Source organism: Kogia breviceps, chromosome 1, assembly GCF_026419965.1.
Source record: "Kogia breviceps isolate mKogBre1 chromosome 1, mKogBre1 haplotype 1, whole genome shotgun sequence".
Classification (NCBI taxonomy): domain Eukaryota; kingdom Metazoa; phylum Chordata; class Mammalia; order Artiodactyla; family Physeteridae; genus Kogia; species Kogia breviceps.
The window spans coordinates 61434436-61457303 of record NC_081310.1 but is presented as its reverse complement, the minus strand read 5'-3'; the positions used below and the strand labels follow the sequence as shown (position 1 = coordinate 61457303).

The 22868-nt window shown below is 47.7% G+C and overlaps 1 protein-coding gene across 13 annotated transcripts in view; it reads right to left on the bottom strand.

Annotated features, from left to right (window-relative positions):
- IRF6 (interferon regulatory factor 6) overlaps positions 1-22868 on the bottom strand; it is a 41384-nt gene that overhangs the window by 11815 nt on the left and 6701 nt on the right. For 2 of the 13 annotated variants that reach the window (XM_067032346.1, XM_067032299.1), the window contains exons 1-2: positions 9687-9702; positions 2801-2977 (exon numbers count right to left, since the gene is read on the bottom strand). The exons of 1 other annotated variant lie outside the window; for it this stretch is intronic. In XM_067032346.1, the coding sequence (XP_066888447.1) occupies positions 2801-2977; positions 9687-9698 (189 nt within the window). In that variant the 5' untranslated portion in view covers positions 9699-9702. Of the gene's footprint in view, positions 1-2800; positions 2978-3521; positions 3605-7622; positions 7937-9686; positions 9703-9871; positions 10034-11436; positions 11467-12207; positions 12234-22868 lie in introns of those variants that run through there. 10 more of the 13 variants (XM_067032309.1, XM_067032354.1, XM_067032316.1 and 7 more) reach the window with 9 other exon arrangements.

Sequence of the window (22868 nt, the reverse complement as noted above, 5' to 3'; positions counted from 1 at the left end):
TTCTGGCCCCATCCTTTGAGCTCTCTGGTCTCCCTCAGTCAATCCCTGCAGAGCCTCACAATCATGAGGAAGCTTCTCCCAATAGCCAAGCTAAATCCTTCTCCTCCAATTCACCCATTTCTTCTTACCATCTTCTCAGACCTGGGGGCTCCTCCACTTGATGTGCAGTATGGAATGAAGCAGTTTGACAAAGCTGCTGCCCTTGGGCACTCAGCAGGCTCCATTCCATCCAACCCCCTGTAGGGGATTTCAACCTCCACAGTCCCTAGTGTCAGAGAGGCACATCTCCAGTTGCACCTGGCAGTACCTGGCTGCTGCCTCCTCACGTTTTCCCCCCTCTCTGTTTGATCCTCCGTGCCCACTCCCCCTCTGGCCCCATCCAGCGGGCTTGGGCTGTGCTGACTTTGGCACAGGTCTGCAAAATTTCTGTGGCTCCCTGAATCCCTGCCCCTCCACAGAGAGCAGCCAGAGTAACACCCTGCTCACAACACAGCCACTCCCCAGGGCCCACCCAGATGATGCAGAGAACCTGAGGCTGATGCAGCAGAGGGTGGTACCCACCGCATGACAATCGTTGTGCCTTTTTTTTTTTTTGGTGCTAGGCGGGCCTCTCACTGTTGTGGCCTCTCCCGTTGCAGAGCACAGGCTCCGGACGCGCAGGCCCAGCAGCCATGGCTCACGGGCCCAGCCGCTCTGCGGAATGTGGGATCTTCCCAGACCGGGGCACGAACCCGTGTCCCCTGCATCGGCAGGCGGACTTGCAACCACTGCGCCACCAGCCACCAGGGAAGCCCAATCGTTGTGCTTTTTAAACATCCCTTATTCAAACCCATTCTGAGCCTTGCTTCTGGGATTCTGGTCACCGGGCAGGTCCCTATTTCTCTTCCTAAAATGGACACAGTCTCTGCATTTTTATGGCAATTTACGAGTCCCTTCCCATACACTGATTTCACTCAATTCTCACAACAATCTTGTGAGGCAGGCAAGACTGGTTTTATCCCCATTTTACTGAAGGGGAAGCTAAAGCCCAAAGAGATTATGTAACTTGTTCAAGACCACACACATGCAAGTGATGGTAGTAGGATCTGAAGCCAGGTCTTCCAGCTCCTGGTCAGAAGGGGCCGTCTGATAATGGGGGAGCTGATAGGCCTGGGTTCAAACCCTAACCCCACCACTTATTGGCTCTATGTGACTTGGGCAAGTTACATAGGCCCTCTGAGACTCAGCTTTTGCATCTATAACATGAGGGTGCCGCCCCCCTTACAGTGTTGTCGAGAAGCAAATGAGATAACGGACCTAGGTTATGGAGCAGGCACCCACTTAATGCTAGTCAAAACTGCCCACACCCCATATCCTGCCAAAGGCCTGTCAGAGCTTGGGATCTGTGAAAGCACCCTCACTCTTCTCCCGACACCCAGGCCCTCCCTTAGCATTCTGCAAACAGATACACAGATATAAGTAAAACAAAGCAGCTTCCCACAGCCAATTTTTCCTCAAGCCCTAAGCATACAGAACATTCTCACGAGTGGAGCTTTCAGGAACCAGCCTCTTCCCCCATGGCCAGCCACCACGAGGCACTTCAACAGCAAGTCCAGTTCAGACCAAGGCCACAGTGAGAGGCCAGCTGGGTCAGGGCAGGCCCATCACCCTCTGATGCCAGCTCCAATAATTGGTGCTGATTTACAGATGTTTTCCTTCCCACTTTCATATCATTATTTAATTTTTACATTAAAAGCATTCATTTACTTTCTAAGTATTGACAGGCCAATTTTTTCTCTACCTCTCATCTCTACACCCAATATAACTGAGTTGGGTGGGAAACAACTCTAAGTTGGCTCTCCTTTGAGGTATGAGCCCACCTTTCCTGGCCCAGTCTCAGCAAGAACCTGGAGCATCAATCTTGAGAGGCTCAGGGTAGGAACTGGATTTCACTTCTGACTTCCAGCTTAGTCAGGGAAGAAATGGGGAAACTCATTTCTCCGTGTCTTGAGAGTACAGGAGCTAAAGCTACTCATGAGATGGGAGACCGACCAGCACAGAGAAGTTGGTCTGGAACAGAGGCATAGGCTCCGGAGTTACAAACCACATAATACTCCTTCTCACAACGACCTTCCCACCTACTTCTGTCTCAGACTTTGGTTTCACTTACATTTTATGAAATGCCATGTGATTCAATCTTATTTTCAGTGAAGCAAAATAACTCTCACATCAGAGCTACTCTTCAGTTACAAAAACATATTTGTAGAATAAAAACCTGTAATTAAATCGCCTTTCATTTTTAAGCGGAGGTTATGAATGGGGCAAAATGTTTTAGCATCAAAAGAAAAACCTGCAAAGGGCCCTCGACACCCATGCTACTACAGGCTGTTAGGAGCCTGCTAACACTCAGTAGTTCTGCCCTGATCTGGACAGCCATTCCCGGGCCAGAGCAAGAGCCCTGAGTGAATGGAGGGTTGATTGCTGGCTGACCCTTGGGAGCTCTAGAACAACCACAGCATACATGCACTTACAGGAGTTTAGCCAATCACACCTGGGATCCCTTGGGATGTGAGGTGAGTAGCTGTGACCAATGGGAAAGAATAAATGGCCTCAACCATAGCAGACATGCCCCAACAGGAGAAATTACTATGCCTGCTAAGTTTGCCCCCACCCCCCATCATAAACATTCTCTTTGTTACATCAGCATTTTGGATCTAGTACCTTCTTCAAGCCAAAATTGAAAACAGAAGAACAAAAAAACCAGAAAGGTCTGAGAGAACTGGAAAACACTTCAAGCCAGATGGTAAAAGAAGACCTTTACCTTGAAAATGGTATTTTCCTCCTCCTGTTGGGGGCTATGCCGGGTGGCATGTTTCCAGGGAATCTGGAAGCGTTTGGAGTCCCTGTGTAGCCAGATGAGCCCAGGGTACAGGCCACTATCCACTTGGGCCACCAACCAAGGCTTCAGCCGAACTCTGCGGGGGTGTAGAGCCATGATCTGGGTTGCGGGGAGGGGGAAGAAATGGGGAGAGGAGAATTAGGCCAGCCCCTGGGAAAAGTTCCCAGACACTGTTCCCATATGATAGAGCTACAGTTTCATTAGATTACAGCAAAGAAACTAAATATGGGAATAAACTGTGCCAGGTGGGGAAGAAAAGAAAAGAGGTTAAAAGGTTCTTTTGATTCTTATTCCAAAGCCATTTATTTTTCATGCTCTAGCCAAATCAGACTTATCACGTAAGTAGATCACATTTCTTCTATTTAAATCCTGAGGCAGAAAAATAAAAAGATGATGTCATCCCTGCTGAAAAACAGTCCTTCCGTAAGTATCAAGGGAAGAGAAGAGAAACTGCTCTTTTCAATCTCATCTCGGGAGAAGGAAGAAAAAAGTTATGGAAACAGCAGGTATGTAGGCAAGAACCTGAAGCATGCTCTCTTTTTAGACAACCAGGTGAATGGGAATATTTTAGTAAGAAAGGACAGCATCGTGATGAGAGAGAAGTAGGCGAGGGATGGTCCCTGGTTCCAAAGTCCTCACTTACATAGATGAGCAGGCAGTGTATCCACAGGGATCTGAGAGCTGGGCCTCAAGTCAGTTTTCCTTTCTCTGGGCCACCCCAAGTTTCTGCACCCAAAAAAAAAAAAAAAATGCGGGGGCGGGGAGGTCTGAGCTGGTTATCCCCACAACAATCCAGCGTCTAGGAGAAGGCTTGGGAGCACTGGAGACAAAGTGTAAGAACCCTGCCCTGTATCTGAGTCTGGTAAAGCTAAGATGCCCTAGAATGATCAAATACCACAGTTCCTAACCCTAGAGTACTAAAACCAGTCATAAGACAAGCTCTGTACTGCTAGGACAGCCTCCTCACCTGGGTCTGTTTACCTCCCCACAGAGGCTGAACTGAACTGATTGGTTTCTGGAGCCAGCCTGGGTAAAGTCTGCAATTGATTCTCATAAAGGGCACAGCGTAGCAGATAACATTCGGTGGCGGCGGCCAGCACTCACGGCGGGGAAACAAAGGCCTGCCCAGATTGGGTGCCTAAAGGAAAAAGCAGTTACCGGAGAAGTGTTTGCCTGGCGTGTTATGTTTAGATTTTTTGGCGTTCTCATTTCTCTTTGTTTTTACTTCAGGTGAGAAAGACAGGCCTGCAAAAGAACGTTCATTCAACACATATTTGTCCGTCAGCCACTGTGTGTCAAGGGCGACATTAGTTACTAAACACCATGTTCTCATCAGACTCCCTGAAGAAATCGACATTGGAATTGCTCAAACATCCACTGACAGAAAAGGAAGATAAATAAGTCACCTTCCCACCCAGACAGATTCCCACCTGGATCGCGGTTCAGAAACCAAACCAGCTGAGTCAGCCGAGAGGAAGGCTCCCCCTCGGAGGAACTTAGCTTAAGGGGTGGGTCCAAAGGCCACGTCTCTCCCCAGCCAGGCTCCCAACAAACGGGAAAACTCAAACCCAGCTCGGTCACTGGCACTTTAACAGCAAGGCAGGACCTGCTCTCACCTGAGCCTTCTGACCCAATTACCAAGTTCTGCAACTGAAACCTTCACCCCTGGGAGCAGCTCACAGTGGGCAGGTGAGGTGGCACTCGGTATTCAAGTGCCCCCCCACCCCCACGTTCCTGGCCTTGGTGCAGGTTGCTCTGTAGGACTGCAAAGTCAAGCTATCAAACCATGGAGAACATTTACCTTATAAGGAGGAGGGAATGCATATTCTCCCCAGGGCAAGTTCTAGCCTTCTCTTCCTCAGTCCTGGCCTGCGGGAAGGGGGATGGGGTAAAGGAAGAACAAAGAGAACAGGAAATGGGCAGCAAACTGGTCCACCTAGTGAGGGGCTTTTGAGAATTTCTGTTGCAATATTGGTCAGTCTTGTGTGGAGGCCTGGCAGACACGTGAAATCCACCTCTTGACAGATCATGGGCTTTGAAGAAAAGGGCTTATCCTAGTTGATCCACAGCACATCAAAAAAAATTAAGGCAACCAGGCCAACACAAGGAACTGCACAGAGTGATGGGGAGGGAGAGGCAGCCACCCTTAGAGGTCGATGACTAAGATCTAGAGCCCTGTGTTCTCAGCATTCTCCCAAGATGGCAGTACACAGGAGCAACGCTGCCCCAGCCTCCTCCTCCTCCATGCCCCACCTCCATCACAGCTAACCCTCTCCACCTTCTGAAAGACGACCGACATCTCCTCCACCAGCCACCCGTACCTAAGACTACAAGAACAGGCAGAGAGGGAAAATTTGGAAGCAACCAAAATCACAGAGAAAAATATCTAAATAGACATTCATAGGCTGCAATATCAAGTAGCCATTAACATTGAGGCAGCTGAAGAATTTTTACTGGATTTGGGAAAATGTTTAAATATGTACTTAAGGGGGGAAAAGGCATCATACAATATTGACTGTATAGTAGTAGCACCATCCTGTAACATACTATGCACTTGTGTACATAAGCACAGAGAATTTTTGAAAGGGAAAGAAATAATACATCGATGCAACAAGAAGTTCTTAGTGTTTACCTGGTGATAGGACTGTGGGTGAATTTTATACGTGCCTAAGTACTTTTATATACAATTAACATTTTCCTACAATGACATGTTTCGATTTACAACTTAAAAACAAAACACTACAAGTAGTATTTTTTTTAACCACAGGAAGCTAAGACATTTCTTGGCCACTGGGAGATATAAAAGATGATGGCCTTCAGCTAATGAAACCATCGTAACAACAATCCTCTATCTACATAGGCTTAACAGTTTTTACATGCACTTTTATTTAACGTGTCTGATTTCATCCTCATAATGAAATTATCATCCCCATTTTACAGCTGGGTTAACTGAGGCACAGCAAAGTGTTTTATCTGGGGCCTGGACCCAACACTTCTGAGTCAGAGTGTGCTGTACCATATCCTGCCACTGCACCCAGCCTTCTAAGTCCCTCCCTTCTCCTATACACCAAGAAAGTAAATGAGAAACATCAACAAAGATCCAAGCAGCATGGAGGGCCAACGAAGTGGTTAGGGAGGAGACTGCATGACACCCACCCTTAAACACACCTAAACCAGAATTCTCTTTCAGAACACTCTCACCACCGAAATCCTAATGCCCACAGAACAAGCTTAGCCTAGTTTAACTCAGCTCTGGTATCTCTAGCTGCCATCACAGCAAAATTCAAGGCCTGTGTCTCCAACATGTATTCAACTAGCCAAAGAACAAAGATTTAACCCATCCACTCCCCTCATACTGGGCACTGAGCAGGGACACTATCAACCTCCCTAAGGCATAAACCATCCTCTCTCACACCCCCATTCCAGGGAACAGGTCCCCTACAAACACCCGTACTTGCCACCCCTGCAGCCCCTGCCCGGACTAGATTCCAGGAACACGGCCACCCCGAAGCCAAGATTCAGGGGCTTCCCTGGTGGCACAGTGGTTGAGAGTCCGCCTGCCGATGCAGGGGACACGGGTTCGTGCCCCGGTCCGGGAAGATCCTGGAGCGGCTGGGCCCGTAAGCCATGGCCGCTGGGCCTGCGCGTCCGGAGCCTGTGCTCCGCAACAGGAGAGGCCGCAACAGTGAGAGGCCCGCGTACCGCAAAAAAAAAAAAAAAAAACCAAGATTCAGTTGTCAATGGTTTTGCTCGGAGTAAAACACACACCTTCATTTCTTGCAGACAGGTCTCAGGAGTGGTCCTGCTTTTTCCCTTCCTCCTGGACAGACCTGAAATGCCATCTTCCAAGTTCCCCAGTCTTTCCTCCATTTAATTTAGCCCTGTTTAGGGGTAAATTCTGGGCCTCTAGCCATAATTCCCACGCCCTGCCTCCCTGCTTGATTGAAGTTGGGGGCTGGAGAGAGGGAGCTACAGGGTATAGGTGCTGCTGTCACGCATTTTACAAACATCCAAAAATGCTCTCCTGGGTCAGCACCAGCCTTCACCAACCCCTACTCAAACGCCTTCTTCCTCTCCCTTCCCTGGCTTCCACTTTTGACATCCACCAAGAGAGCGCGCCTGGGGTAGGGAGGACCCCTTTACCACACAGCAAGCTCCCTGTAAACAGTGGCACCCTGGGCCTGCTTTCCAGTCAGGCCTGAAAGACTTTCCGCACTTGTCTACACCAGCCCTCCAGCCCTTTCAGAAGAGGGCCTCACCCCCAGAGCAACCACGCCCGGCGCCACCCTCGCCAGCACGTAGCTTAGCTACTTGGAAATTCACGGGTGTCTCTCAGGCCCAGGGTAGGGGCCTGACTGTGCTAAACAAATCCCAGGAGAGGAAACAACCTGGCTAAACTTACTGGCCGCCCCGACGCGCAATTTCCCAAAACACCCACCAAGATAAAGGGCCGGACGACCTGGGAAATCCCCTCTTCGGGATCCAGGGGCCTGCGGAGCGGTGAGCTGGGAGAGCCAGCGTGGTGGAGGCGCCTTAGCGCTCCCCGACGGCTGGTGGGTAGGGGCCCGAGAGCCACACACTCCAGTTGGGCGGGAGGGAAAAGGAGTCGACAGAAGTAGGGGGTCGGTAAGGGCCCAGCGCCCCCGGGCTAGGACCTCCCGAAAGCTACCTGAAGCAGAGCGATGGGCACCCAGCCCTAGAGGGTATCCCCAAACAAACATGTCCTTAAGCGAGCTTTCCTCACCCCCACAAACTCTGGAGGGGACGCTTCTTCACCGGCGGCGTGTCCTCCCTCCCTCAAGCGAGGCTCCAGACGTTGGCGTCCCCACCTTTCTTCAATCCGTCTGCCAGAAGCGAACGTCCCTCCGAACCAAGTCCCCAGTTAGGATCACCCTTCGCCACTGCTCTCCTCGGCCGGTTGGGCAAGCAACACCTGGCTCTGCGCAGGTAGGGACTGCAGGCTCCTCTCCCTTTCCCACACCGGCCCTCACCTTCCCCGCCCAGGTGAGCCAAGCTCACGTCAGCGCCTCGCCTCGGAACGCCGCGGACCCATCTGCCGCCCGGCCACGCCTCCCAGGTGTGGCCACGCCCCGCTGCGTTCAGGATTGGCGGGTTTCGAGAAATATGATACTCTGTGTTCCTGGGCGGCCCAGCACCCACCCCCAGCCCCTTCCCCACCGCCCTCCCCCGCTTCTAATCCGGGCTGAGAAAATTCCGGGACTGGGGTCTAGACCTGACCCCTTGGGGCTAGTGGTCTTCTGAACTGGAAGCGACTGGGAGGAAAAATAAGTCGAAAAGACTTAGATCTAAGTGGAGAAGGTGCCTCCCTTCCCTCATGTCCCATAATCACCCTGCGGTATGGAGACGGTTAACCACAAATAAGGATTTAGAGATTCTGGGTTGGCCCTAATACCTGTGGGCCTGTATAAGTGGAGTGGGGTATGGGGAAGGGACTCAGGACACTTGGTCCCTTCTGAGGGAAGCCCTGTGGCTTCCAGGGCAGGAATTGTGCCTTCACTCTGCCTTTTACCCATATGACCCTGAGTGAGTTGCTTAGCTGCTCAGTTTCAGTTTCCTCATCTATTCAGTGAGAATAATAGTCCTGCCTTTTCCAAATACTATCAGGTAATGATTAAATCATGGCGTCTGGAGCTAACTACTGAGATTCAAATCCAACTCCATCAGTTACTACAGACTTGGGCAAGTTTTTTAAGCCGTCTGGGCCTCAGTTTCTTATGTGTAGAAGGAGGTAAATAATAGTACCCACCTCAAAGGGGTGTTGTGGGCATTCAAAAAATTACTTCATATAAAGTGCTTGGAACAGTCTTTGGCACTTTCCAAGTGCAGCATAAATACCATTTTTATTGGTGTGAGGATAAAAAGTACCATATTGGCATTGCCTCATGGAATAAACAGACATCTACTATTACCTGAAATTCAAGGCCTGTATGTCCCCTAACAGGTGCTTGATAAAAGTTCCCTCACCTTTCCCACTGCATAGAACTCCAGTCCATGTAAAGTGCATGCTTACAGTGAGCTGTGTACTAGCACATGAGATGTGGAAGCACTAGGCTGTCACAGGTAAGAAGGGGCATAAGCAGGGTACTTAGGTTTTGGACTTTAAAGCAATGAGTGAGAGACCATGATGGAGTAGTGTTATGACTGAATTGTGTGCCCCCCAAATTCAGATGTTGAGGTCCTATAACCTGCAGTATCTCAGAATGTGATCGTGCTTGGAGATAAAGTCCTCACAGAGGTAAGCAAGTTGAAATGCAGTCATTAGAGTGGGCCCTAATCAAATATGACTGGTGTCATTCTAAAAAAAAGGAAATTTGGACACAGAGACAGATAGGCATTGAGGGAAGATGATGTGAAGAGATGCAGGGAGAAGACAGCCATCTGCAAGCCAAGGAGAGAAGCCTGGGACAGATCCTTCCCTCACTCAAAGTCCTCAGAAGGAACCAACCTTACAGACACCTTGATTTTGGACTTCTAGCCTCCAGAACAGTGAGACAATAAATTTCTGTTGTTTAAGCCACCCAGTCTGTGCTACTTTTTTGCAGTAGCCCTAGTAAACTAATACAGATGGGTTGGAGAGGTCCAGATTGGTAATACTGTGGACTTGATTCCTAGTCCCAATTCAGCCTAGGGACATAGCCAGCAAAGGCCTGGGAAGGCAGCAAGGCCCAGATCCTGACTTAGGCAGCCTCTGTCTCAGTCACTGCTTGTGGCCACTCTTCCCTACACTTAGGGGAAGGGAAGGGCTATCTTGTCAGCACAGCCAGCCTATTACTGCTGATGAGCTCACCGGACAAGCCATATCTTCCATCTGGCCCAGGGCTGGGGTCCTGAGACCAAGCAAACAGTCCACTGCAGGTGTGTGTGACGGAGGAAGACCACCAGGAGAGTGTCATTTGAGGGGAGCCAAAAGCCCAATGGCATACAAATATGAGTGCACACACAGACATTCACTTTTCCAGTAGCTGAAATTACCATAACTAAGATGATTTCTTAGTGATCTTCTTTGGAAGACACATTTTTTTTTCTTCTGCTCCGTGTGGCTTGTGGGATCTTAGTTCCTTGACCAGGGATTGAACCCCGGGGCCACAGCAGTGAAAGCTCCAAGTCCTAACCACTGGACTGCCAGGGAATTCCCTGGAAGACACATATTTTAGAATCAGAAAATTTGAGCTGGGAGGGCCCTTCAAATCCTCTAGTCTAGGGATGAAACTGGCTTAGAGATGTTTGTTTGACCCACACATTTTTTGTTTTTTTGGGTCTTCGTTGCTGCGCATGGGCTTTCTCTAGTTGCAGCAAGCGGGGGCTACTCTTCGTTGCGGTGTATGGGCTTCTCGTTGTGGTGGCTTCTCTTGTTGCAGAGCACGGGCTCTAGGCTCATGGGCTTCAGTAGTTGTGGTGCGTGGGCTCAGTAGTTGTGGCTCATGGGCTCTAGAGTGCAGGCTCAGTTGTTGTGGTGCACGGGCTTAGTTGCTCCACAGCATGTGGGATCTTCCCAGACCAGGGATCAAACCCGTGTCCCCTGCATTGGCAGGAGGATTCTTAACCACTGCGCCACCAGGGAAGCCCCACACACAGTTTTTTAAACATTGGGAGATTTCACATAAACATCCAGATCCTTAGCATCTCTTGAAGAGTCAAATGCTCTGGACAGCGTAGGTCAGCATTTCCAACAGGCAACAGCTGCCCATTTAGAGGGAGTCTACAGGTAGCAGTCAGGACAACCCCATCATATTGGATTCACTCATTTACTTTAATTGCCCGATTCTGTAGGCATATGAGTTTGCGACCTCTAGTCTAAATATCGCTTTTTTTTTTGTAAATTTTATTTATTTATTTTTGACTGCGTTGGGTTGTCGTTGCTGTGCGTGGGCTTTCTCTAGTTGCGGCAAGTGGGAGCTACTCTTCATTGTGATGCGTAGGCTTCTCATTGCGGTGGCTTTTCTTATAGCAGAGCACGGGCTCTAGGTGCGCAGGCTTCAGTAGCTGTGGCACGTGGGCTCAGTAGTTGTGGCTTGTGGGCTCTAGAGCGCAGGCTCAGTAGTTGTGGCGCACGGGCTTAGTTGCTCCGCAGCATGTGGGATCTTCCCGGACCAGGGCTCGAACCCGCATCCCCTGCATTGGCAGGCAGATTCTCAACCACTGTGCCACCAGGGAAGTCCCAATATCCCTTTTTTAAAGGTGAGAAAACTGAGGCCCAGGGAGGTCAAGTGATTTGCTTAAGGTCACATAGCAAATTAGCCACAAAGCCAAGACTAGAACCCAAGCCCAGAGCTCTTCCCGCTTGGACCCTGTTCAGCACCCCAGCCAGTGTCTATTCTGACTGTGCTGCACTGGTCGTTAATTTTTTTTTTTTAAGTTACCCATGCATGTAGACACTGTCGATACTATGGTGAACAACTCGTGTCACTCTATTGAAGAATCAATGAAAGGGAATAAAGCAGGAAGAATTAAGGTAGAGATCATCAGGAAATTTCTGGCTCTTCAAATGATGAGAACTGCAATAGGCCACCCTGAAGTCTCCTTTGCTTGAGACATACCTCATCTGCTTGGTCTGAGGAATAAGAACATCTTGTGAGTCCCTGCAAGGGCTCTAGAGGAATCAGTTCTTCTATGTTCTCAAAAGAGCTCTCACGGGATTCGGACATCCCCAGTGTGGCTTGAGCCTGCAGTGTTCCCAGCCTTTTGCCCTCTGTCCCTGCTCAGGTGAGGCATTACTGAGTCACTTGTGAGTCTGAGTTTCAGGCAGTGGGATGTACGTTTGAGCACAGAGGCCGTGATTCACAACTACAGGGAGTCAGGGAATTTCCCTCTCTGGCTCCCAGGCAACTCTTATCTGGTGAGGAGGGGCCTTTTTCACCACCCTGTGGCTTTAGCCTCTGCATTATCAAACATATGACAATAAAGCCATGTGACCCAAATCCCACTCTTTTCTTGGCAGAGTAGAGGGCATGGCAACTGGAACCTTTCCCAATGGCTCTGTACAGTGGACAGTGTTCTTGGAACTAGTGACAGCAAATAATCTCAGAGACTGGGCTGCATGTCAGTGGAGCTGCTGAAGAAGCGGTAAGGACTTCAAGCTAAACAATCCAATTCTGTGCTCTCTCAGAGGAACTTAGACCCCAGCCAGCCTCTGGAAGGCAATTCTGGAACCCATCAGGTCTATCCCAAGTCCTTTCTGCACCCTGGTTTATCTCTGGCTCCATCAAGTGTTTCAAGGTACTGGGGCTACAGATGGGCCTAACACATTGCCTGAACAACAACCTAAATTGTAGTGCACATTGGTGTTGCCCCTTCCTCTGCCTCCTTACCCTCCATAGACTGCATCCAAGAATGCAATCCAAATCCTAGGCAGCTTTCTTTATTCCAAACTTGGATCTGTATAAGAGGAGGAGGAGGAAAAAGAAGGCTCAGTAACTCCCTTGGAAGTACACTGCCCACCTGGGGCCCTCCCTCCAAATTTCTTTCTTTTTTTTTTTTTTTTGGTGGTACGCGGGCCTCTCACTGTTGTGGCCTCTCCCGCTGCGGGGCACAGACTCCGGACGCACAGGCTCAGCGGCCATGGCTCACGGGCCCAGCTGCTCCACGGCATGTGGGATCCTCCCGGACCGGGGCACGAACACGTGTCCCCTGCATTGGCAGGCGTACTCTCAACCACTGCGCCACCAGGGAAGCCCCAAATTTCTTCCTTTCAGTGCCAATCTAACAGTCCACTTCCATCTCCCCTGGCAAAGAAAGTTGTCACTGGACCTGCAGATAAAAGAGCCAAACAAGAAGTTACAAGTACCATGACCGTGAGGGTTCATAGTCCTGATTTCAAATATGTTTCCCTGTTGGGACAGAGCAGTGTCCTGATTTTGACTTTGGTCAGCACCAAACTACCTATCCTGTGATTATCTATGGCTATGAATTGAGATCGTGGATATGAAAGCTCTCTGAAATTGGACAAGTGCTGTGTGGATGGGAGGGCTTCTCACTGCTATTATCTGCTTTTTGTTTCCTCCTGTAAATCATTCTCTCCAGGCCTCAGTCAAGTCCTTGAGGGCAGCAAGGCACAGGCCAGACAGGAACTCCTGTAAGTCAGGAGCTCCTGGCACAGGGCTAGGGGCAAGGTGATCTCCATGAGCAGCGGATAATGTGTTGACTTCAGAAAAATGAGTTATCTGGGGATACAGGATCATTGGGGGTCAGTGAGATGAAAAACTGGAATTCTGTTCAATAAGACTGATTCACCAAATGTGTTTTATCTTGTCTCCCTCCCCAGGCCATTCCAGTAAAATGACAATGAAGGAATAAAAAAAATATATTAACCCACAAGGTTAAGAGAGGACAAAAGCACAGGCGGGGAGATAAGATGGATGAAAGATTTCAACAAAAAATATTAGGAGATGAAATATTACGTTAACAAAAATAAGGAGTGGGGAGGGCTGATATTTTGATTATAAACTTTTCAGTACTATTTAATTTTTAAAGCAGATATATATAAAATTTAAGAAAAATATTATTAGTAGTTTTTTTTTTTTTTTTTTTAAGAAAGAAGAAAGAGCACCTGGGAATCAGGAGAGACCTGGGTGTCAGATCTTTCTTTGGTACTTGCTGAGAGTAGAGCTTGTCACCGTCGCTGTCTGAGCCTGACCCCCTTTATCTGAAGGAGCTGAACAAATCCCACAATCACCTTCTAGTTCTAACAATTCCTAGTTCTACAAGTAAATTATAGAGGCAGCACTGACATCCTCAGAAAAACAACCTGTGCTTTGGAATTAGTCAAAAGTTGTCTCAGATTTCCCCTCTTTCAATTCCTAGCTGTGTGAGCTGGCTGGGCCTCAGTTTACTCAACTCACACATGAGGATACTGCCTATTTCTCAGGACTGACAAAAGGATTAAATGAAATAAGTAAAGCAACAAATAAGTAAAGCAGCAAATGTATGTTTTCTCCACTGCTGCACCTCCCATATTTAGGCAAGGATCTGGCACAGTTCTGGGCACCAGGCATTGTTTAATTAAAACCTGAATAGTTCAGAAATGAGTTACTGTATATTTATTCTTGGGGCAGGGAAAATGTGAAGCACCTCACTTCTGTTGATTGTACTAGGGGCAAGGTCCAAGAGTGGATATCAGAGCCTAGTGAATAATTCCTTGGAGGAGAGTTAGCTAACTAAAGGGCAGACAAGGGAGGGCATGAATGAGAGGTTCTTTGACCAAGTACCCTCCATCCCTCCACTGTGGGAACTTTCTCTTAACAGAGTCCACATACACAACCTCAACCTAGATTAGCCTCCTAGTCCATTACCTATCGTTCTGCAGAAAAGGTAAAGATGGTGTCCGCAGGGACTTCCTCTCTCTTGAGTGGCTCTGGACTGGCACACTGATTTTCCACACTATGGGCTGCCTTCCACACTAATTTCTCCACATCACTTAAAACTTTGGTTGTATAGCATTCAAACAGGTCATTTGATCTGGATGCTGCTCCTAGACACCTACAGCTCGACCCCCACTCCTCAATTCCCACAGTCTGAATCCCAATTTGTCTGAGTTGAACTGAGGCCTACAAGGTGACTGAATGCCATGGAGGGTTAGCCCAATCCAGGAAGAAAGGGAAGATGTACATACAGATATACGAGTGCAGTGCTGATCTCGTGTAACTCCTGACCACGAGAACATCCGAGTCAAGATCAAAAAGGATTTATATCTTTTCTAAGACCCAAACCAGAGCCCTGGGTCCATCCCACATGAGACACAAGCATCATTCCTTCATTCATCCTTCAGTAAATATTTATTCAGCGCCTCTTATATGCCAGACAAAATCCCTGCCCTCATGAAACTTACTGCCTCCTATTCCTACAGAAGCCCTCTGTTTACAACCTTCACATGTGTATCCTTCTACTATTGTGGCCCCATCCTATCCCCTACCCTAATCTATCCTAAGCCCCTTTGTGAGCTCTGATGGGTTTACTCTTCTGGTCAAAAACATTCTGTGATTTCCCAATGTTTATTGAATCAAGAAACTTGATTCACTCATCCAACAAATGTTTATTGTGTATCTACTATGTGTCAGGCTCTGCTCTAGGTGCTGGGGATACAGCAGTGAGCAAGAGAAACAGATAAAAACTTCTGCTCTCATAGTGCTTATATTCTAGTGGGGGAGATAGACAATAACCAAGATAAACAAGTACGATAAGTAAAGCATGCTAGTTGGTAATGAGTTCTAAGAGCAATAAGTCAACAGGTCAGGAAGTGGAGGGGGCGAGGGAGAAGTAAAATTTTAGATAGACTAACCAGCAAGAAGAAGACATCTAAGTAAAGATCTAAGAAAATGAAGGAGGGAACCCTGGGGATAGCAGAAGGAATATGGATCCAGAAAGAGAGGCTGGCAAGTGCAAAGGCCCTGAGGTAATAGCACACTTTAAAGGATGAGCAGGGAGGTCAGAATGAGGCCCAGTGTCTGGCAGAGTGAGGAGAGAGGGGAGAGGGTCGGGATGTGAGATCTGAGATCTAATAGCTGCAGCTTTTACTCTGATAGAGATAGGGGGCCACTAGGGGTTTTGAGCAGAAAAGTGACATGGGGTGACTTGTTTTGCCGGATCACTCTGGCTGCTGTGTTTAAAATAAAGAGAAAGGAGAAAATGGCCAAGCAGGGAGATGAGTTGGAAGGCCCCTTGCTGGCCCTCTTCTGCTTGTCCAATCACATCTCTTACTATTCTGCTACCCTGCAGCCCTAACAGACTCTTCTTCCCTGAACACACTTTGCAGCTGCTGACCTATCATCCTTGATGAAGTGGCCTCCACTTCGAATAATAATAATAACTGGAATAATAGCTGCTACTTATCCAGTATCAATAATTCCATTCGATTTTTTTAAAAAGTATTGTCTGATTTCACTTACAGACATTATTTCATTTAATGTTTATATTTTGTCCCCACTTATTGGGAAAGCTGAGGCTTTTTACAAGTTGCCACCAACTGGAAGGTCCCTGGGCCCAACCATAAGATAAAGAACAATTGATTCCCCTTTGGTCTCAAGTGGACCATTTGCATCTTTGAGGGTCTCCAGACCATGTGACCCTCTGGGCATTTCCTCACAGGAAGCCTGCACAAAGGGAGAGGGAGATGTTTAAGATGACCCTTAAATGTCAATGTTAATTATCTGGATAGAAAAACAGAAGCAAAAGACATTTTAGGCAAAGAAAATAGCACTGCAGAGGTTCAGAGGTACCACATGGGGTGGTCAGGAAACTGCAGTTTACTGGTGTGTAGCATTTATAGCGATGCATTAGGCAGGAAACAGATCTGGAAGGCCTTGAATAGAATGTCATATCAAAGAGCTAGACTTTCTCCTATTTACAGTGAGGGAACATTGAAGGGTTTTAGGTAAACAAACAAACAAAAATATTGTTTAAGTTTGAACAAGGTAAGAGGGTCTGGGAATGTTGGGGACTGTGTCTCCTTGGAAAGCATGCAGTCCTTTTAAAGGAAGCAGCCAGAATTCTGGCTGATGGTTGCTGTACAGAAAGACAGGCCCAGTTTTGCCACTGAGAAATCTAGATTTTTATATAAAATCTTCCAATTTTTTATATGTTTGCAACAAGTTTTTTAAAAATTTTGATTATGTATACAATTTTAATTGTATATAAAACCCCCATAGGAGCTGCCCTCTGGGGGCTTCTGCCTGGAGTATAATAAGTAAGCTCCAGGAGGACAGGGACTTTGTCTTATTTCCACTGTGTTCTCAGTGCTTGCCACAGAGCCTGGCACACGGTAGGTGTTCAAACATGTTTGCTAAATGTATATGTATGTGTTAGTTATTAGTATTTGTATTGTACGCTTGAGGAAACTGAGGCTCATGGAGGATAATAGACGACACGGGAGGTGGCCACACTCAGGCTCAAGTTCAAATCTCTGAGCTTGGAAATAGACAAAATGTCTTGCAAGAGAGATGGATTAAGATAGACTAAGAGTAGAAGAGTAGAAACAGCTCTTCGTCAGACCCATACACCACCCCCTATCCCCTATCCAGGATATGGGGACAGCTCAGATGTCCTGTGCGTGGCTCCACTTGATTTTAACCCCCCTGGGAAACTTCTGATCCCGTTCTCTGGGACTGTTTTCCCTCTCTTATCTTGTTCAGACCTAGGAATCAGAGATGAGGCAGCCCACTCACCACCTGTCCCTCCCCAGCACAGTGACATCTGTAAAACGTTGAGTTGCTAGCAATAGCAGTTTCTTCTGGGTCTTTCAAATCCAAACAAGGACCCACCAGATCTTGCTGGCCAGGATCCTGGACGGCTAAATCCCTAGGGGTACCAGGTAGCTACAAGGCTTTTTCTGATCTAGTTCACTCTTTTACAAACATTATTAGCAGAGCTGCTCATGGCTGCTGCATACATAGAAGTGAAAGGAGGTGGGCTGTACAGTAGAAACTAACAACATTGTGAAGCAACTATACTCCAATAAAAATTAATTTAATAAAAGAAAGAAGTGAAAGGAGGTGGGAAAACAATAGAGCCAGTGAAGGAGGATTTGGGGAAATAGAATATCAGTGTTTGAGGCTTCTAAAATCAGTCAGGATTTCTGCTACGATCTACTCCTTCCTTCCTTCCCCTCTTTCATCCTCTCTTCCTCCCTTCATCAAATCAGACAGTACTTTAGTCAGTCAAGAAACATTTGTTGTTCAGTGTTCAACAGACTCCCATAATCGGCAGGTAATGATTTGAATGATGCTCATGAACTGTGTCACATTTTATTCATAGATTCATACACTTTCAATTTATCAAGAAAGGATAAGGAGAGAAGGAAACACTAGCATGTTTTGCCAACTATTACAATTCGCAGGGGAAAGCTGTTGTTGTTCCTCTACACAATTCTGAGAGTAATTTACCAATTTCTGGACTCTTTCCAGAATCTTGTATTTGAAGGCACAGTCACGGCTCAGTGCTCTGCTTTCTGTACCAGAACCCCATGCACTGCATTGCTGGCCAGTCAGTTCATCTTGCACACATTCATTTTCCTTAAATGGATTTATTTTCAAGTCCATCGGGGGATTTTTCTTAAATTTAATCTTTAAAAGAGTCTTATCCAAGGTAAATGGATAAATTACCAGCTGGTAAATGGTGAATAGGAAGCTGGCCAGGCCCGATCTGCCTGGCTCCATGTCCTTTGCATTAGGTCATGGAGGGGAACCCAAGCTTTGGAATGTTAATCTTGCCCACAGGCCTGAGTAATATCCCAGGACGTGAATGTGCATGACCCTCTATCTGTCCTGTGGGCGTGAAGAAGGCAAGATGCTCTGTCCTTGACCCTGACTGACTGAACCCAGGGGCTGGATCTGGAGGTTTAGGGGCCTGGGAACTTCTCTCTAAGTGCTTCAATGTCTGGAGGCCCCAAGAGTTTCGCTGTTTCAGAGAAGGCATGGCCACCTCCCAGTTGCTATTCTGCACTGTGGCAAGTGCCAGCTTGTCTTCTCTTCCCGCCCAGCCTGGGAAACTGGAGGCATTTGTAGCTCAGGCCCAGACCCGTCCTGGTGGCCTGGATTCCACCGCCTAGGCAGAAAGCTCATCTCAGCCCAGGGACCATTTCTCCCTGGGTTTTGTCACAGAGAAATTTCTATTCCAGGGGTTCAGGGCAATGGGGGTGGGTGGGTGGCCACGGGCTTCTTCTCCCTTAAGCTCCAGAGTGGTGGGGTAGATATCAGTGTGTAGAGAAGGAGAGAGGGGAGGGAAGGGAAGCTTGAGACATTCCATCCCTGAGGTTATTTCATCCCCAAATCCAAGGCAAATAAGGGAGTTGGGAAGGCTGGACTGTCTGCCCAGCAGCCCAGTCCTGAGTCCCTGTCTTCTCACATTCCTACAGGAGGGTGGGAAAGAGGCTGGGTCTGGGCAGGTCTGGAGAGTACCTGCTCCCTGTGGCTTTGGGGGAACACGCTCCGACTTGCTGAGCTCTCAGGTAGGAATCTCTGGGTAGGAAGCCCAGCCTCCGATTACGCAGGGACTGTGTGTGTGTGTGTGTGTGTGTGTGTGTGTGTGTGTGTGTGTGTGTGTGTGTGTGTGTGTGTGTGTGTGTGTGTGTGTGCAACAAATAATTGTTTAGTGCATCCATGCGCTTTTTGCTTATCTGAAATTCAAATTTAACTGAGTGTCCTGTACTTATCTGGCAAACCCAATATAGGGGGCAGGACTCGGTTGAACTGGACTGAGGCTGACACTCCAACACCCTGCCTCTCCAATTTCAGAGAGGCAAGGGCCAGTTTCTGGACACCAAACCCTGCCTTGACCTGCTCCCCACCCTGAAGCAAGAGAATTCCTTGGGCATTGCCTGTCCCACACAGCTAGGGCCCTCAGACTTCAGACTTCAGTTCTGAAACTCCAGAGACTTTCGTGTCAACCTGTAATGCTCCATCCTGGAGTCCCTTTGAAGATGAAAAGCTCTCCTGAGAACTGAAGTGCTCTGTTATTGTAATTAACATAATTAACAGCACTTTTGCTTATAGCCCTGTAGGAAACTGGGGGACTTTGGTTTCTGTAAGAAATACCTACCTCACTCTCCCAGGAGACAGCCAACCTCTTCTAATCCAATATGAGGGTAGATGTCCCTGCCAGCCCCAGTCCCTGCTCCCACCTACTCTGACTTAGCCTTGTCTTTTTACTTGTTCAGATGGTTTTTCACTACAACAAGGCACCTGGCTCTCCAGGCACAGTAGCCACCCTCTCCTGGGAGATGTCTGTGCCTTCTTGATGAATGGTAAAGCTTGAAGTAAAGCCTTTTGGTAAATGGTAAAAAACCTTCCGTCCGGCCTACCCTAGCTCTGGAATGGACAGAGGGGTGCCAGCTGCTGCCATCTCACTTTCTCAATCCAAATGCCCTGACCACTAGGAGCAAACTCTTCCTTAATGCCAGGAATCAGGTTGTTGCTATGTAGAGTGGCCATGTGGGAGGTATATAAGCATTTCCTTCTGAAAGTAGCTGGTCACACAATGGTAACCAGGGCAGCTAAAGGTCATGCCCAGAGGCCTTGTCCAGAGTCTGTTGTCTTAATTATTTATTTCTAGGAGTGCATATCCTTCTGCTTTCCCCAAGGAGGTGATCAACTCTAGCACAGGGAGAGCCAGAGCATTCCATTCCCTAAAGGTGTAGCATAGAGAAGATACTCAGCATTACGAATTGGGTTGTGAAAAATTGATGTTTGTGATAGACCAAAGAAGCATGTCTGCCTCTCTCTGGATTCCCAGGGCTCTTAGCAGCTCTCTCTGGGTTTCCTGGCATACCTACTATATGATTTTTATCTGGCCTGTTATGTGATTGTAAAAACTTACAGAAGTGTTCTATGTTGTTACTATTGGCAGTGCACGGCCTCTGCCTAAACTGGCTGAAGGTTCAAGAATTTTAGACAGTTGACTCTGATGACAGCAAATTAGCTAAAGGTTATAAAATTTCCCTGTCACCCCAAATCTGTCTTCAACACCTTGGTATCTGTCCTACCCTAGACTCTGTTAGGAAATCACAGAGTCCTGGACCTCAGTAGAATGTGCTCTCAGGTCTTTATAGCCTGTTCCTCTCCCCACACACACTCACACACACACACACACACACAGTCATCTGCGAGGGGCAGAGCCAACTCCTTCCCACCCTTCCTATTTCATTCAGTTTAATAGGAATTTATGCTTAGACAGCAAATGATGCTCAACAATAATGGCTCATATTGAGCTTTGTAGATCTAGTCTCTTTGAGATTCAGAGTCACCAGAACATGTCAGATGAAATAGAGGGGCCCTGACAAGGCTCAATGACAGACAGTTGTGACAAGGCCACTGAAATGACCTTCACCATAAGACAGTAGTGACCTAGGGCCTGGAGCCCATCATAGGGGTGAGTTGGCTCCGGGAATGGCATGAGGCTGATGCTGAAGCCTCCTTCCACCCCACCTGCCTTGACATTATGGGTGTGCCAAGGGAAATGGCCATGCACTCATCAAGTGAAGAACTTGGACCCTAAAGAGCTATACCACTGGGAGCTAGTGGCATACCTGAGACTGAGTATAACAGATTGGGGGGAGCTGGGGGAGGGCACAGGGAGGGCTGAGGAGAATGTCTGCTCTTGCCCCCTGGAGCACAGCCAGGCTTCAGCAGTGACTGCTGATGAATGTAACCAGGACTGACCCTTTGGACTGGGTCAGCATCATTGAGAGACCTGGCCAAACCAGAGGGAAGACTGAACTCCTTGCTAATATACTCATGGAGAAACTTGGTGTCTTAGTCCATTTGGGCTGCTATAACAAAATACCATAGACTGGGTGGCTTATAAACAACAGATATTTATTTCTCACAGTTATGGAGGCTGGGAAGTCCAAGAAGATTTGGTGCCTGGTGAAGACCAGTTCTGAGAAGGCCATCTTCTTGCTGTGTCCTCCCATGGTGGAAGAGACGAGGTTGCTCTCTGGAGTCCTTTTCATAAGGGCACTAATCCCATTCATGAGGGCTCCATCCTCATGACCGAATCACTTTCCAGAGGCCCCAGCTCCTGCTACCATCACATTGGGGGTTAGGATTTTGACATATGAATTTGGCAATGGGGCGTGGGGACACAAATATTCAGTCCATTATACTCAGTGTCATTGGGATTCCTACTTTAAAAGAGACCTGGTCCCTTTAGTTAAAGGCTGAAGTACAGGGACAACTTTGAAGAGCAGTTATTCTTCAAATAATATATACCCTTCGTAGGAAATAAACCTTAACTATCTTTTCTAAGAGAAAAGGCTAGTGTTTTCTTCATTTTTGAATCAGGGCTACACAATTGTCTAATTTTATTTTCTTTTAATGATTCTTCATGGTCTTTTTGTTTTGGGAAGAACAAACACTTGTTCCTGGGTAGTATATTCCTGGCTGGTTGAAGAGAATGTCCTCCTTGGATCCCAGCTGACAATGCTCAACACTTACCCATGCTGCCCTCATCTCTTTTCCTGCCTTGTCCCAGATACATTCACTGTCATCCACCCCAGCGATCAAAGGGACTACAGTTACAGTTACTTTAGGATTGGAGGACACAATGATCCAAACATTCATCTGGTTCCAAAATCCCCTCTTCAGGCAGAGCTGGACGAGCTCTAAGTCTGCAGAATGAAGGTAGTCCGCCTTCAACACTGACTTACAAGCAGCTTTGCAATCCGCCTTTGTGGAATTTTCAGTGCAAGAATTTATGGTAAACTCATGAAGGACATCTTTAGTTGCAAACTTTATTTCTAAAATTTTTAGTTCTAGCCAGAATAAATGCACAGAGAGGAAAACAAGGAGAAATAAAAACCGCAAGATGCTAGAACTCTTCTTCATGAGAAATGTATGGTTGTTCAATATGGGAAAGGCTGACATTCTTGGGGCCTCACTATCTGAACAAGAAAAGCTGCCCCCAAAATGGAAGGTAAATCAGCGCCCAAGGAAAAAGATTAAGATCACTGAAGCCTCCCACACCAGATGTAACAGGCTGGGCAGTTAAGCCTGTGATGGGAGAACCACAGTGGGGAGTGATTTGCTAACAGTCAAAAGTGGGAGAACATAGAAGCTGCTGTCGATTTGGGCTAAGAGGCAATTATAGATTCAATTTCATTCAAGGTGGTAATTCTTAACTTCATTTTTTTTTTTTTTTTTCTTCTCGGTATGCGGGCCTCTCACTGCTGTGGCCTCTTCCATTGTGCAGCACAGGCTCCGGATGCGCAGGCTCAGCGGCCATGGCTCATGGGCCCAGCAGCTCCGCTGCATGTGGGATCCTCCCGGACCGGGGCACGAACCCGTGTCCCCCGCATCGGCAGGCAGACTCCCAACCACTGCGCCACCAGGGAAGCCCTTAACTTCATTTTTTTAAATGTAGGACCGTGGTCTATATCCTGAGGATTTTTCCCCCACTTCTTTTCTCCTAAAGAAAAGCATTCTCATAAACTGTCATGTAGGTTAACCGGTGGTGCTCAGAAGAGTCATGAATTTTATGGGCA